This window comes from Rhipicephalus microplus, chromosome 5 (genome assembly GCF_043290135.1).
Source record: "Rhipicephalus microplus isolate Deutch F79 chromosome 5, USDA_Rmic, whole genome shotgun sequence".
In the NCBI taxonomy this organism is placed as follows: domain Eukaryota; kingdom Metazoa; phylum Arthropoda; class Arachnida; order Ixodida; family Ixodidae; genus Rhipicephalus; species Rhipicephalus microplus.
Genome location: NC_134704.1, coordinates 50,611,837 through 50,628,970, shown reverse-complemented (window position 1 = coordinate 50,628,970; position 17,134 = coordinate 50,611,837). Strand labels below are relative to the sequence as shown.

General features: G+C 49.9%; 1 protein-coding gene across 2 annotated transcripts in view; it reads left to right on the top strand.

Annotated features, from left to right (window-relative positions):
• The window catches only part of LOC119173870 (uncharacterized), a 396,568-nt gene that overhangs the window by 332,802 nt on the left and 46,632 nt on the right, over positions 1 to 17,134 (top strand). For both annotated transcript variants that reach the window (XM_075895412.1, XM_037424653.2), the window contains one exon: positions 15,052 to 15,334. In XM_075895412.1, the coding sequence (XP_075751527.1) occupies positions 15,052 to 15,334 (283 nt within the window). The remainder of the gene's footprint in view (positions 1 to 15,051; positions 15,335 to 17,134) is intronic.

Below are 17,134 nucleotides of genomic sequence, written 5' to 3'. Positions count from 1 at the left end.
AGATCATTGCGTGTATTTGTCATCGCAGTGACTTGTTACCAGTGCAAATTACGACCTGGTCGGTTCATGATATTGTGTTTTTTTTTCCTATATAGGTAAAAAGTAAATTCTAGACCGCCCTCTTGCCATGATTGTTATAGCTTTATTTTATGGAGCACGACATCTTTGTGATCAGTATCGTAATAATGTAACGTGTGTCGTGACGTTGAAGAAGGCCGCGGCAGTCGGCAAGTTCTAAAACAAACTTTCTTATTTGGGTGAGCTCGTGCCCGCGAACGAAAAGTCGAATCGGGGTGCCTTGGCGTTCCGGTGCGTAGCGACCGGGGCGATTGATCGAACATACCATAAATAAATTAAGAGGTTGAATTCTTGGTCTCTCTCTCTCTTTGTGTGTGTGTGTGTGTGTGTGTGTGTGTGTGTGTGTGTGTGTGTGTGTGTGTGTGTGTGTGTGTGTGTGTGTGTTTGTGTGTTTGTGTGTGTGTGTGTGTGTGTGTGTGTGTGTGTGTGTGTGTGTGTGTGTGTGTGTGTGTGTGCTTTTGTATGGAAGAATACGTGACCAACGTGGAGACATCAACGTCCACGTAAACCAGCAGGTTTGAGATCCACTGTGAACCCTGCGCTTTCATCAAACCTTTTCTTTCGCCCCGCCGCGGTGGTCTAAGGTACTCGGCTACTGACGCGCAGGTCGCGGGTTCGAATCCCGGCTGCGGCGGCTGCATTTCCGACGGAGGCGGAAATGTCGTAGGCCCGTGTGCTCAGATTTGGGTGCACGTTAAAGAACCCCAGGTGGCCAAAATTTCCGGAGCCCTCCACTACGGCGTCTCTCATAATCATATGGTGGTTTTGGGACGTTAAACCCCACATATCAATCAGTCGTCAAACCCTTTGTTTCCATTTCTAAGCTGTTCACTTAATCAAGCCAAAGTCATAATTTGAATTGAGATCAGCAGCAATGCATTTTACTCATCCGTACACTTCGTTCGCGTTTGAATTTAAGCCGACGGTATACAGGCAGCGCGGCGTCACAGGAAACGCGACGGCTACGCGTGCACCGCAGCGCCAGCTGCGGCTGAATCCGATACTTCCCGGTCGTGTCGACCGGCTGCGATCGTGTTCTCCCTTTCATTCCGGCCCGGCATGATTCCGTAGTGCCGTATGCTCGTTGTAGACGCCCCCCCCCCCCCCCCCCCCGGCCCGGTCTGTGCACTCACTGTACGCACGAGTAAGAAAAAAGAAAATAAAGAAAGGCCGCTCGCACGACGCGAGTATACGGTATGCGCACGAAGAACGTGTATACTTCTCGCCAAGTGAAAGAGAAGAAAACGAAAGCAGTCAGCGAGAAAGATAGAAGAAATTCACCGGTCACGACTCGGGGCGCCGCGCGCGGACCCCCCTCCCGGGTCTCGTACGATACGATTCGGTCTGTGCTCGCTGCGTGAACGGGGTCGGCCACGTATATGTATGCGGCCCGCCCTCGCTCGCTTCCCGAACACCTTCAAACGACGACGTGTGTGTGTTTGTCTGTGTGTGCGGTGCCGTATATATATACTGCGTATACGCTGTGATGGTAGCCGAGGCTTCACGCCCTCTTATACACAGGACCGTGACCTGCTTGGCACATTCGGCTGTGAACGCGGGCCTCAAACTTTCGTTCTCTTTCTCTCTGTTTCTTTTGTTTTGACTTGGGAGAGGAGGGAGATGGAAATACACGGGAAAGGCGTACAGCACCGCGTGCTGCTAACTTTCGTTCGCGTTGGCTCTGTTCTTTTTTTCTCTCTCTCTCTTTCGCGTTCTGTCTGGGCAAGCGTGTTGTTCGTGCCTGCGTCGTCAGCAGATACGTACGGGGTGTGAAAATTGTTGACCTCCCACCCGCGTGCCCTTTGGGGCTGTGGGTGGCCCTCCCCGCTAACTGGTGTACGCGTAACGGCTCTTTCTCTGTCCGTGCGTGCAGTCGCGTGCACGTAACCTGTACGCTCGCGTCGGTACACGCGCAGACCACGGAAGTGTTGCGTACGATGCTGTGCTCTTGTGATCCGATTCGGTTTCCGCTGACGTCCCTTATACGCCACTGCAGGTTGCTTCGTGCGGGCCTGTGGGATGTAACAATTTTCGAATGTGGACGACGTGTGCTTCTACAGAGATACAACTGCCGAGTGGTGTGTTCGTACCGGGAGAGAATAGCGTTGTTCTGCTTACGCGGCGTCCTCTTCAATAACAGTAATACACGCTGGGAACAAGTTGTAAAAAAGGGAAAAAAGTATCAGTAGGAAGTTTGTGAAAGCAAGAACGTGTAAAGGGGTGTAAGCGATGCCAATGGCGGGCTGACGTTTTCCATTATTTGCAGCTCGAACTGATTATGCATTACCACCGGTACCAATGCAGTGCTCGTCGTAAGCCTACTTGTCAGCGTTCTCTTTGTGTAAGTTCATCCAGTGCCCACGTCGTCCTCGCAAGATATTTAAATGTATAGCGCCGTTCATTACCAATGCGGCCGCGTACAGGTCGCGTTATAGGGTTCATGCTGTCCGATGTAGAGGTAACGTGGTCCAACAGTCGTCCTATACTTGTCGTCAAGGTAAACATTCGACAGAAGTCTGTCTGGTTGGGTATGAAACTGGGAGATGATTTAGACTCCAACCAAAAGTTTTCAAGAAACCCGACGTTTCGAAACCGACTTGGTTCCTTCCTCGGAGGTGACTGCGGAGACTACGTGGCAGCGGCGTCTTCAAAGCACTCGCGGGGCGGATAATGAGCCCTCTCTCTCTCTCTCTCTCTATCCCTCTCTCTCTCGTTTTGCCGTGGGGCGCAGTCCATGTGTATACACTTGCGGAAAAATTCCGAGAGAGTGGTTGATGTTATGGGCTGTCCTCTTTATGTGCCACGACTTGAGCAATAACCTTCTCCTCCAGTTCGGCTCGCTTTCAAGGATGGCCGTTGCTTCGAAATTTATCCGGTGATCCAACGTCTCAGCATGCTCGGTGACTGCGCTCTTAATTGTCCAACTTCCCCACATCCTTAGCGTGTTGCTTCAGTGTTGCTTCAGTGTTGCAAGCGGTGTGTTGCTTCAGGAAGGAACCAAGTCGGTTTCGACACCTCGGGTTTATTCAAACTTTTGGTTGGAATCTAAATCATCTCCCATGCTTGTCGTATAATAGGCTTGATCAGCCCCGCCGCGTTGGTCTAGTGGCTAAGGTACTCGGCTGCTGACCCGCAGGTCGCGGGTTCGATTCCCGGCTGCGGCGGCTGCATTTCGGATGGAGGCGGAAATGTTGTAGGCCCGTGTACTCAGATTTGGGTGCACGTTAAAGAACCCCAGGTGGTCAAAATTTCCGGAGCCCTCCACTACGGCGTCTCTTATAATCAAATGGTGGTTTTGGGACGTCAAATTCCACAAATCAATCAATAGGCTTGATCAACTTCGTTGTGTAGTAGTTCGCATATTTTCACGACAGGATGAACCGAGTACAGATATCTACTGTGTGCTATACTACAAGCCTGGGAGACAATTCCAAAACGTTTCGAACTGCCTGCACGTATGCCCTCCCCGAAACTAATCGCGGTATTCCTGCACAATAAGCGGAGCAGAACTTCGAGAGGGGCAGCCCACGCCATAATTAAACACCGACGCATCCTATACTCCCTCTCGCTGAAACGTCTCGTGCAGCGCTAATTCGATGTGTCGCCGTCGATATCGAGCAACACGATCTCCGCCGCACAACTTGGGGCGACGGCGTCCACGATTCCGTGAGATAGTTCAAAGCTGCAGCAGCCCTTATAAATAGGTGCCACCGTCCGCAAATGACCCCTATCCGCGTGCATACACGCGGCGCACGCGTCCACACGTGCTCGTGCGGCGATGCGTGCAGCTCGATCTTCGCTGCCTGTACAACGTAAACGGGCACCACGCGTATTACATCTCGCGCACGTTCAGTTGGTCGTTGCGCACAAAAAAAAAAAAAAAGAGCGCTCGCGGACATAGCCGCCTATTATCGACGCCACCTCCGAGGTGGCGCTAGCATCGTACGCTTCGCGCGCCCTCTGCGTTCGTTCGCTCTCCACTGAAGCGTGGCGTATTGAAGTCCCAACGTTGTTGCGCGCCTTTTGCGGCCGTCGTCCATCTCTTTTGTTGTCCAGATATCGTTACGGGACTCGGGCGAGAAGGAAGGCGGCAATGCATTACTATGCACCATATAAGGTTGCTTTCCACACCGTCTTGGTATTTTGTTTTTCCCGGGCTGTGCCGGGTGAAAGCACCTGTTGTCTTGTTCGTGAGGTGAACGTACGATGTTCCGCGAGGGACGTAAATATGGCGGCGCGCGGTGCGCTATTCATCCTCTTAGCGTCTTTCTGTATTTTTGGTGCGCGATTGGATCCGTGTTCCCGGAGTTCCGCATATCGAAACCAAAACTATAGGCCCACGTTGAAAGCGCAATTATAAGCGAAAACTGTGAGTGAATTGGGCCGCAGGTCCTTGGAGAAGGTGATGACCACATTTGAACACTTCAAGGTGTAGAATTTAGCAGAAAGAAAATCATTGCGTGTATTTGTCATCGCAGTGACTTGTTATCAATGCTGGTTACTACCTGGTCGGTTCATGATATTGTGTTTCTTTTCCTATATAGGTAAAAAGTAAATTCTAGAACGCCCTCTTGTCATGATTGTATAGCTTAATTTTATGGCGCACGACATCTTTGTGATCAAAGAGCGCCATACGCAGTATCATAATAATGTAACGTGTGTCGTGACGTTGAAGAAGGCGGCGGCAATCGGCAAGTTCGAAAACAAACTTTCTTATTTGGGTGAGCTCGTGCCCGCGAACGAAAAGTCGAACCGCATGCTGCTATACACGCTTTTCACTGATTCCGGCGGACAGAGAGTCGGCCGTCGATAATCTGAACACGGGATTAGCGCGGCGTCTTTTATAAAGCAACCATCGAACCTTCCATCGTTATTCCAGATGCTTTCGTAAACTCTCAAGTAAACTTGTGTGTTCGCGTCCTGCGCGCAATCTCAACAAAATGATCGCAAACGACCGCAAAGCCTCCCAAGCATTGCGGCGTGGTCTACGCCGAGCGCTGCTAACAGTTTTTTTTCCTGACTAAAGCCCGCAAACATCAAAATGTAGTTTATAAACGAGCGTGTCATGGCAATAAATTGACTATGTTTTCGTAAATTGCGGATGTACCTTCATCGTTACAAGGCCTAGAATCAGTATATGTATAGGATGGTGAAATGCCTTATCAGCCCTATAGGCTTGAGCAAAAGATACGGATTCAATTAACTATAGCTTCAGATCATACGCACTGCGCATGCGCCTCTATTTAACTCTTCCTCAACCGCAGTTCGAAAGCCGCAGGTGCCTACATTGATTTCAGACTGTTCAGCAACTGCCTTCATGTGCGAACCTTGTCGCGAGCTGGCGGAACTGTGAATTAAACCCTCGTTGGGCGCGCGTGGTGGTAGTGGTGCATGAAGCAACAAAGGACTTTCTTTTCATTTCATTTTTTTCAAAGGAAAGGCTCTCTTGCGTCTATAGGCCTGCGTGAACTGCATTTCCGACGGATGTGCGAACACAAGCGGCTCTGTAAAGTGGGCCGTGGATGCTACCTTTTTCGCAATTCGAGCGTGTCGATGAAATGAAAGACGGGAGGCCGCCGCCACCGGAGATCGCACAACGGAACCCGCCTCCACCGTCGCCGCATTCCGCAACAGCGCTGATGTAAGACTCCGCGGAAGAATGGGCACTGTTGCTACCGCAGCGCCAAAGGGTCGCCGCGCACAGTACTCCTCACTTCGCCGGGGGCGTGATCAAAAGAACAGCTTTTCAATTTCGTCGGAGTTACTATCATACTTGTGTGTGCGTGCGTCCGTACGTACGTGTGTGTGTGTGTGTGCGTGTGTGTGTGTGCGTGCGTGCGTGCGTGCGTCCGTCCGTACGTACGTACGTGTGTGTGTGCGTGCGTGTGCGTGCGTGCGTGCGTGCGTCCGTACGTACGTGTGTGTGCGTGCGTCCGTACGTGTGTGTGCGCGCGTCCGTACGTGTGTGTGTGTGTGTGTGTGTGTGTGCGTGCGTACGTACGTGCGTCCGTACGTGTGTCTGTGTGTGTGTGTGTGTGTGTGCGTGCGTCCGTACGTGTGTGTGTGTGCGTGCTTGCGCACGTGTGTGTGTGTGCGTACGTCCGTACGTGTGTGTGTATGTGCGTGGTCGTGCGTGCGTGCGTCCGTACGTGTGTGTGTGTGTGTGTGTGCGTGCGTGCGTCCATACGTGTGTGTGTGTGTGTGTGTGCGTCCGTACGTGTGTGCGCGTGTGCGTCCGTACGTGCGTACGTCCGTACGTGTGTGTGTGTGCGTGCGTGCGTGCGTGTGTGTGTGTGTGTGTGTGTGTGTGTGTGTGTGTGTGTGTGTGTGTGTGTGTGTGTGTTTAGACCTTGGAAGTACAAGTGAAAAAACGTGTGAGGTACCGGCTACTCCTGTTTTTTGGTATGATAGCTGTCGTAGCTTTCATCATTCATAACAATGCACGAAGACATGAAGCACCGTTAACGTAACAAGTCGCAATACACGAACTTCGCGTTTGATATATTTATGGGAATAAATTATGGACTGACAAAAGATGCCTAATGTAATATTTCACTACAAAGTTCTCTCGTGGTTTTTGCTGTGGCATATTTGTAAGTTTCTGTGGTATTTTGTCGTTGTAGTAGCGTAGTAGAAGTAGTTGTAATAGTAGTATAGTAGTAGTAGTAGCAGTAGTTGTTGATGTTATAAAATATTCATCTTGTGCGCACAAGATACCAGCGTGGAAGACATCATCGCGGGCGAAACATTCGCTCGTAACCCAGCCGGATCTGGCATGGAGACTAACCTGATGACAGCACCAAAAAGAAAAAAAGAAATAAAAAAGGTAAAGAAGATAAGAACACGTCGGTGAGATTGTCAAAGATGCTTCGCATTATTAGAAAAGAGCCTGTACAATGATACCTTGCTTCCGAGTGCTGTCGACACCTACACAACTCTTTGCTGCTTTCGGCGATATTCCGGGTCTGGTCGAAGCAAAGTAGAAATAAGTGAAAATAAGAAAGGTGATATCAACGAAAGCGAGAAACGTTTGAGACGAGCAAGGCTCGTGGGCCTGTATGGCTGATAGTTGGGATAGACGGGGGGGGGGGGGGGGGGTTAACCCGTCTTTGGAACAATGAAAGCAAGAAAGCTTTAGAATGCACGGAAAGCCGTAGTATGATAGTCAGGACCGGGAGCAAGATTGTGGGGAGCTTGTTTTGGGTGAGGTGGCAATGCATGCACGGTTGAGATAAAAAAAACGGACATTGAAAGCGAAAACCGAGCGCGGTGTATTAGAGGGCGATGATAAATGATGTCGAAATCGTCCGATGTATCGATGAGACTAGTTTTCGTCCCGCAGCATCGATAATGGTCGTACCATCTTACAAAAAGAAGAAAAAAAATAGGCGCGTTGCTATCGTGTGTACTTGCACGTGTCTTTACTATACGTTGCCACAGTCGTCGAGCCTTCGTTTCTCAACTCGTGAGGGACACGGTGTGCCGCCCCCCCCCCCTCTAATTGTGGCCGTGGAGTGGTGGCTGTGACGCGGTTGTTGGATTAATGATAACGCCGAGGGATGCCGCGGCGTTATCCGACTCTCGGATGAGCGTGAGGAGAGTCGAGAAGCGGACTCGTTAGACGGATAATAAATAGACGGACGTTGGTATAGGGGTGCGCGGGTTTCTACATTCGAGGGGAGTCAAGCATCATCTTGAGCATCGCGATTGAAGCACACAACTGCCTGCTTTGGTCCCCGTCTTTCCGGGGGTGCAGGTGGCAAGTAAAAATAGCTCTTGGATTTGTCCTTGGAATTATTGTAAAAAAATTTGCATGCACGTGAGCACATGACATTAAACAATGATCATGATAGGACAGGTTCTACTGAGTGAAGGTGTATGGCAGACTTGGCGCCGCCCCCGGACGATTAGGGTTAGTCGGTAATCATTATTATCTTTATTGATTAAAGGTAACTGGTAAATGTGTGGAAAGAATTTGTGTTCCCTTATTTTGACGTCATATTTTCTGCACTTTGCCCCATTCACCGAGACAGAGTTCACCCAACTAAACAGTTCCAAATTTCTTTGTCTTCCATCAATACTTCCCTCTCTTTGTACATTATGTCGTATTCCTGAGTAGGACGACAGTAAATTGATATAGTTGACAGACTCATAGCATTTCTGTGTAAACGAGGCATACAAACCCAGTAAAGGATTAAAAAAACACAAATCCTTACTGTAATCCGGCAGGTCGTACTCAGGAGAGAAAAAAAAGCTCAATATAAAACGTATCTGCGCAATGTACGAATCAATCAATCAATAAATCAATCAAACAATCAGAAGTTTTTTTTTTCACCAGGAAATTTTGGATTGTTTTTAGGGCTAAAATGTGCCCTGGGCAGTTTGACTGGGTTCCTGAATACATTTACATTGGCAGCATACGATGTTTACAGCACCAGTATGCATAATCAGATTGTCCTACGTACTGTAAGAGCTTCAGTATAGGATTCACGTCAAGTAATAAACATAGCAAGCAGTGAGCTACAGTGGGACTGCCGCCCATCAATCAGGCACACGTGCAGGTTAACGTGCGTGCATAGCATTTGCCACCCCTGCATCCCAAACGCCAATGGTTTATGTAATTTTCGAGTTTACTTCTTCTCACGACACTCCTTTCTATCTTAGTTTGTTTATTTGTATCTTTGCTTGGGACGTTTCTCGCGCAAACTGCCTGTTCGATCGGTGATCGGGAGTCACCACCTGTGCATAAACCTAGAAAGATGGTTATTCAACGAAGTAGATCGAAGGCACGAAGAACTTATAGGCGGACCGTGCAGCGCGTTATCTGTACGGGGGGGGGGGGGGGGGCGTTACCGCGTAATTTCCTCCACGCCCGTGTTTCGCGTGCGGTAGCCCGCATGGAACAATGGTTGCCGTAGCTCCGGGGTAAGTCGTGTCTATGCAACCGCGATCAGCTACATCTGTGTCACGGCCGCGAAGTTTCGCTCAGGAGTAGCGCGGCCGTTCGATCAGATGTCGGCCTCGCGTGCATGGTCGCCGTTCGGCCATCAGCTGCAAGGTTTCGTGAAGCCTTCCGAACCTTGGTCCCGTCTCGTTTCGTGAGGGGCTGTGGCTCGAATAGCTCCCTGTACCCAGTGGTGGGCTCACAACTAAAACCGCTTTAAGGAGAGTGCGTTTGTCTTATCGCCTCGCATCTATAGCTGCGAATGCACGCCTGGTTTAATAGTTGTCTTGTGTGTTGTCTTCGCCTCCTTATCTCTTCTTCCTTTATGTGGGTGGTTTCGCTGGTAAAAGGGTGACCGGTGAACGCTTTATCGGGTGTATTTGGAAGGTGGTTCTCGAGTTATGTATACCTCGCACGAATTTTTGTCAGAAGTTTTAAGAATTGTGAATGGGCGGCCAACTTTGACAAGTAACGGTAGGCTCTGACAAAGACGACTTTTCTTGTTGGAACATTGGCCTCAACCTAAGACATGCCTTGTTCGCCCTCCTGTCTCAGCAGAGCTAAGAAATATGTTTCGTTTTGTCTTGGACAGTCTGCATCTCATAACAAAAGACGCCTGCACAAGAACCAGAAGCGTGGTTTTCCAAGAAGTCACTCGGCAAGCTAGTACCTGAAGGAAACCTAGCTGTAGCCTCCTTTTCTATAATCTTCGCTGACCGTTGAGCTCGAGCGCTTCTATCGAGCTCTATGGTGACGTCATAACCACAGGCAACAACACTCGCAGCCATATGCAGCAGCACTGTGGAGCGCCACCTGTGTCGTTATTAAGAAACGCGGCCACGCGTCAACGCAGGGGAGACCATACACCAACTACTTGTCCTCCGCACTTCTCGCCGAGTTCTTCCAACGGACAAGCCTCGCAACGAGCGCCCGAGAGGGCGTTGGCGTTGCCGATGTCCATTACCGGCCGCCGCCGCTGCCTCAGCGGCGTGCGATATATTCCACAGCGCGGTAGCAGTTCATCGGCTTGGCAGGTGGCCTGCGCGCACCCCCAACTTCTCGCCGCGTTACGCTATTACGCGCTCGTACTCTACATGAGGTGTGATCGCGTGGGCATGCACAGCTTCGCGGAGCTCCGCAAATGAGTCAGTTCGCCACGGTCGCATCGCGTGGGCATGAGTGTACTATGATTTCAGCGTGGTGTTTTCGTATCGCTCGTCCAACCTACACTTCTTTGATAACTCTGCTCTGTCGTACACACACACCGGCCCGCCGGCCGTATGCTACCGTGTCGCGACAGGTGCGGAGACCTCGGCATGAAGGTTTACCGACATCGCCGCTCGTGCGCCCCCGTATTCGTTTTTTCTTTCCCTTTTTTGGTGGCTCACTCTCTTTCAGGTGACAGTAGTGAGAGTGAGAAAGAAAAGATGATGAACACCGGCTTGGCCTTGATGCATGCGTTCCTCCATACGAAATGCGTCTGTATCGGACGATGCAAGGAGCGACAGCATAAGTCTTCGGTGTAGCCGCTATGTAGACAATTTCACGTGAAGCACACGGGCGCCTCCCCCTACGGTTGTTATTAAACGAATATTTTCTTATTTTTGTATATCCCTACGTGAATTGGCTAGGTCAGGAAACGTTTGGTGCTCCAACCGAACCGTCTTCGCGTGTATACGTCGATCCACCGCAGTATGTTCGTTTGAAAATTCAAATCCGCGATGTTAACAGGAGCGGCACAGAAACCCATCAGTAATATAGTATATAGACATTTTTAACGAAGAGGGAGAGTTGAAAATGCTGTATCCGTGTGCTCATATTTGGGTGCACGTTAAAAAGCCCCTGGTGGTCGAAATTTCTAGAGCCCTCCACTGCGTCATCTCTCATAATCATGTGGTGGTTTTGGGACGTTAAACCCCAAATAGAGGTGCACCAGAGTATAAGGACCGACGTCGCAGCCCTCCTGGTGCATTTTTGGACTTCGCGCATATTTAAAACAGGCCAGATAGGCTTATGGCGGCGCCCAAAAATCATCCTTTGAAAAGCGGTATATAAAGCTGCTAAACGTGCTGTATGTATGACTAAACATGAACATTTCAACCACATGGCCAACCAAGAGCGGGGCAGTCAAGGTGGCGTTTGGCCCCCGCCGTGGTGGTCTAGTGGCTAAGGTACTCGGCTGCTGACCCGCAGGTCGCGGGATCGAATCCCGGCTGCGGCGGCTGCATTTCCGATGGAGGCGGAACTGTTGTAGGCCCGTGTGCTCAGATTTGGGTGCACGTTAAAGAACCCCAGGTGGTCGAAATTTCCGGAGCCCTCCACTACGGCGTCTCTCATAATCATATGGTGGTTTTGGGACGTTAAACCCCACATATCAATAAATCAATATTTAAATCAGTCCAGATAGGCTTATGGCGAGGCCCGTGTGCTCAGATTTGGGTGCTCGTTAAAGAACCCCAGGGGCTCAAAATTTCCGGAGCCCTCCACTGCGGCGTCTTTCATAATCGTATAGTGGTTTTGGGACGTTAAACCCCACATATCAATCAAGGCTTATGACGGCGTCTAAAAACATCATTTGAAAAGCGATATAAAGCTGTGCAAAACGTGCTGTTTAGCGTGTCTGTATCACTAAACACGAACATTTCAACCACATGACTAACCAACAGCAGGCCAGTCAAGGCGGCGTTTGGTCGGTCGTGCACGTGATTCAAATGTTCGTGCAAATGCTCCCTCAACACTATTCGAATATGACGAAGCGGATGAATACAGACAGAACAGATAATTACCTAAACAACAAGGCTCTGACGCTTTGTCATATCAATATATAGGCTACACGATCCTCGTGAAAAGATATCGCACGCTGTAGCATGTTCCCGACATTGCTTGCACCGCAGCGCTATAGTAGTAATAGCCCGTTGGTTAGATTTGTTTGTTGGTTCGTTTCTTTGTTAGCATCAGTATAGAGAGTCGTGTTTGAGTGCTTCGAAGTAGATACACCTTGCGCACTTTCTGATGCCAAGTATGATGCCATCTAGCCGCGCCGACCACGATTCCCTCACATTGTGCACGTGCGCGACTCGCCTGCATGTCTGCTCGCTAAGATCGCGTGCTTGCGAACCTTCGACATCTCTTCCATCGTGCGTCGTGTGCTTTATGGTGTGGTCCACCGCGGACACAACGCACGAGGTGGAACACCCCCGAGCCTCGCCCCGACGACTTCGGCGTTCATAAATCTGCCGATACTATACCCGCGTATTTGCGTGCATGTTAATCCGGCACGCCTTGTGGGCTGTGCCCCGATTTCGCAATCGGAACGCTTCCCTTTGTTCCTGCTTCTTCCTATCACGTTTACATCTTTGTTTTTGGCTCGTCCTCGCATCTGATGCGGCAAGAAGCTAATCGCCTCTCGCGTAATCTAATAAAGGGCCACGCTTTGATAGCGTTATGGGAATCGTACGGGGGCATCGGTTCGATGCGGCTGCTGGGACGAGTGGCGTATGGGCTGGGAATCGGGGCGTCGTCTGCCATCGACGCGCTCGATCTCGAATTGCTGATACGCGGGACGAACGAGCGATGCATGCGTCGGTGCGATCTCCACTGCCTTTATCATAATGCTCGCGTATGCCGCGGATATACTCGCTCGCGCCACTCCGAGCTTGGTGTGCGGCCATGAATTATTTATACAGGGTGGCAACAAGGAGGCAGGCAGCTGGCCGGCCGAAACGAGCGAAGGCCCTTGCTTTTTACGCTGGCACGGCTCTCCGGCAATTACGTTCGGCCTGTGGCGCTCTTCTTTCGCGGCTTCTCGAGCAGTTTTGTGTAGGAGACCCGGGCGGCGCCTATTGCTGCCTTGGGAGCGGAGAATCAGGCGAGCATCCGGGGAGCGCCATGGCGCTCTCTCTCTCTCTCTCTCTCTCTCTCTCTAAAGCTCGAGCTCTCGTTGTTCCCTTCTAGACGGCTGCTGGGCGTCGCTGAGGTCAGTAGACGACACCGCCGCTTCCTTGACAAGTCTCGTCCAACTCATTCCTGAGGCGTTTTTGGAAATGCAGTGCGCGCGGAGTTTGTCTGCATGTATATAGGTGTGAGTTCCGCTAATGAGGTGGTGGTTGACGTTACGTGTAGCGTGTCCACTTCGTCTGCACTAATGGCGTGCAGTACAGACGAACCTGTCTGGCTGTAGCGTCGATTGCGATTTATGAGATTATTGGGTACTTACCTACGGTGCGGAAACCTGGAGGCTTACAAAGAGGGTTCAGCTTAAATAGAGGTTGACGCAGTGAGCTATGGAAAGGAAAATGATAGGAGTACGCTTTATAGACAAAAAGAAGGCAGAGCGGGTCAGGGAACCAACTGGGCTTAAGGGTATTATAGTTCAAATAAAGAAGAAATGGACATTGGCAGGGCACGTATATAGCGCGTAGGCAAGATAACCGCTAATCATCAAGGGTAACTGACTGGATTCCCAAAGAAGGAAAAGGCGCGAGGGGGAGACAGAAAGTTAGTTGGGCCAATGAGATTGAAAATTTTTCAGGTATAAAGTAAAAGCAGAAAGCACAAGACCGGTTTGATTATTATTGGTGGATCACGGGAGAGCTATTTGCCCTGCAGTGGGCGTAGTCAGGCTGATGATGATTATGATGATGACGACGACTACGACGCGTAGAAGGGGTCGTCGACAGTCTCACAGCAACGATGGTGGCGATGAGGATTGTTGTAAGTATTGTGTACAATAGAGTTGCACCTGCCTCTGTGGATAACGCCGTGAGAATTCGAACCATAGAGGATGCTGTATTCACGAAAAGGCGCACAAATAGACGGCAGGTCTATAATTTTTGCATAATTTCTTTCTTGACTTTCTGACGCGATCCGCAGCTTCCATATCACCGCGCGGAAATGCGTCACGGAAGGATATTTAGTGTACAAGGATGCGGCCGGTTTGCAGCGTGCAAAGCGACGCAAATTACCGCTACCGTGTCACTATTGCGACTGCTCGATTATCAGTCGCTTGCACTGCCTCGCCCGCTTCTTCGAGGCCCTAATGGGGGCTAAGTGGTGAATACCCGTTGGAGTAACATATACGTTGCATTTAACAACACTGATTAGACACACTATAGACACAATCAATACTTACGGTGTGAAAATTACATGTCCGTGGTCACACTTCCGTAAAAGCCACACGATAATTTGAATTGTTTGGGTTTTATCTTGCGAAACCATGTCGTGATTATGAGGGATTGAGTGGTGGAGGGCTCCGGTAATTTCGACATCCTCAGGTTTTTTAATGCGTGCCTAAATATATGAGTACAAGGGCCTTGAGTATTTTCACCTCCATAGAAAATGCAGCCGCTGCGCCTGGGATTCTACCCTGCGAGCTTCGGGTCAAAAGGCAAGCACCAATACGACTATAGGCCACCGATGCGAATGTGTATAAGATGTTCACGTGGTTTTAGCAGCATGCGTGTGGAAGTGCGGACATTGATTGAGGACTTTCGATACAGTAAGTTCTCTGCAAAGGTATTGATAACGCTGAACATTGTCATTAATGAGAGCCAACAGACAATCAAGCCAAGTATGCCGGTTTTGTTAAGTGATTTATAGCAATTGTGATATATATGCAACAAAATTAAAGTGAACTAAAAGACGGCTTGCCGCCGGCAAAGACCGAAGCAGCAACCTTAAAATAATTCGTCTAATTATCAATCGGTATCCGATACCCTTCTGAAGCTACAAACATTGAATAATATGTCCGGGACATATGATTCAATGTTTGCAGCTTCAGTCCCTAGCTGCCAATGATGAGTCATGATTTCGTCCTCTTTAATTTATTTAGTTTTCTTTCACGATTGCTGCCAACAGCGGGCTCTGTGCTTTCTTTGGCTTGAGTGTCTCTAATCTTTCATTAAAATTGCGTTTATAACAAACAAGAACGAGCCCTTGAATTCCGCTGCTGTCTTTTAGAACTTTGCATTATATTGGATTTCAACGACATGGCCACCTGTTGATGACCGCCCTCGTGTTTGTGTGCGCAGGAAAGTATGTCGCAACTGCAAGTGTCCCCGCGAGGACCACCAGGACGGTCCAATGGCCGCCAACCAGGCGGAGGTGGACCGGCTGCTGCAGAAGACGACGTCGCCCGCCTACTCCACGTCGCCGCCACCGTCGACGCAGCAGGCGCACCACCACCCGCAAGGTTCTCCGGCTTCAGCCCCCGGAAGCACCGAGGCCGTCCAGCGGCAGTCGCACTCGGATGACGACAGCGGCTGCGCGCTAGAGGAGTACACCTGGGTGCCTCCGGGACTCAAGCCCGAACAGGTATGACAAGATGCCACGCGGCGCGAGGAGGAGGAGCAGGAGGAAAGAAATAAATGAAAGGCAGGGAGGTCAACCAGACGCACGTCCGGTTTGCTACCCTGCACTGGGGGAAGGGGTGAGGGGATTAAAGGAGAAGAGAGAGAGAAGTGAAGGGCAACGTGTGTGTAGATGTGACCTTGTCCATTGCACGCTTATAAGCGGTTGCGTAGTCCGGTCGTCTTTAGAAAACTTAGCAATGCCCGCGTCGCTTTGCTGGCCAGCGACGCATAGAGCCATGAGCCAAGTATCTTCTCTTCGGAAAAAGGTCTACTGTCTAGTGTCTCTAACGTTTCGCGTAGCAAGTTGCGTTCGCTCGCAAAACGTTCACATGAACACAGTAGATGTTCTATTGTCTCGTCAGTGTCGCACGATTCACATCGGGGGCTATCACATTCACATCGGGAACTTGAAGCTTTCTCGATGGGTCCAATTTGTGTAGGTGGCGGTTCCTGACACTGGGGTTACTCAGCCAAGTTTCCGACATGATGTTAGCGAGCGAGTGAAGGCCCCTTGCAGCGTCGTGCGCAGTAGATTGACTAGCCTATAACACGCTAGGCAAGACGCGTGCAAACACGCTTCCGTCGTCCTCGATAAACTCGGCGTCGATCGGATTCGACGCATTCAATCGACTTCGAGCTCTACCCACTCGGCTTCCGGATCGACTCTGTCATGTCGATTTCATCCACACGATGTTTGTTAATAAACCACTCAGGCTCGGTATATAGCACTCGGTGACGTCTGTAGTTTCCATATACGGGCATCTGTATTCCTGCTGTTATGCGTAGTATTTGTGTAGCGCTCACAGTGTCTGCCATAAGTAAGAATAAGTTAGGTTAGGGAGCGTAGGATGGGGTAGGGTAAGGTAGGTTAGGTCGGCTTCTCAACTTTGCAAAATCAGACAAATAAGAAATCGTTCACCAAGGGTGTGCCGCTGCAGCTGAAGTGTCAAGTCAGCAACCTTGAAGAAGAAGAAGAAGAAGAAGAAGAAGAAGAAGAAGAAGAAGAAGAAGAAGAAGAAGAAGAAGAAGAAGAAGAAGAAGAAGAAGAAGAAGAAGAAGAAGAAGAAGAAGAAGAAGAAGAAGAAGAAGAAGAAGAAGAAGAAGAAGAAGAAGAAGAAGGAGGAGGAGGAGGAGGAGGAGGAGGAGGAGGAGGAGGAGGAGGAGGAGGAGGAGGAGGAGAAGAAGAAGAAGAAGAAGAAGAAGAAGAAGAAGAAGAAGAAGAAGAAGAAGAAGAAGAAGAAGAAGAAGAAGAAGAAGAAGAAGAAGAAGAAGAAGAAGAGGAAGAGGAGGAAGAGAAGGAAGAGGAAGAAGAGGAGGAAGAAGAGGAGGAAGAATTGGCTCAAGAATTCTTCAAGGTTTCTTCAAGAAATCAGTGTGAAAAAACACTCGTAGATGCGAGAGAGTTTATGTCCTCGTGGGTCTCGTGCCTTGGTAGGCCTCGCACGTTTCGGATATGTATGCGTAAAAAAAGGAGCGTGGCATGGAAAAGTGGCCTTGCGCAAGCCACCTTTAGGAAAGGTGAAAGTTAATTCGACCGGTTTTTGGCCACAGTGTAAGAGGGGTTGGACATCGACTACGGAATGCGTTTCGTGAGAGGCTGGGTAAATGAGCGGAGACCGCCAGTACGGAGGGAAAGGAAGTTTTATGTAATGCAGGTGGCGTCTTGTCAAAAAAAAAAAAAAAAGAGGCGAAGGAGTGTGACAGCGACGGTGTTGGGTGCGCTATAAACGTCGGAAAGGGGACTGGGTGTATAAGCGAAAGC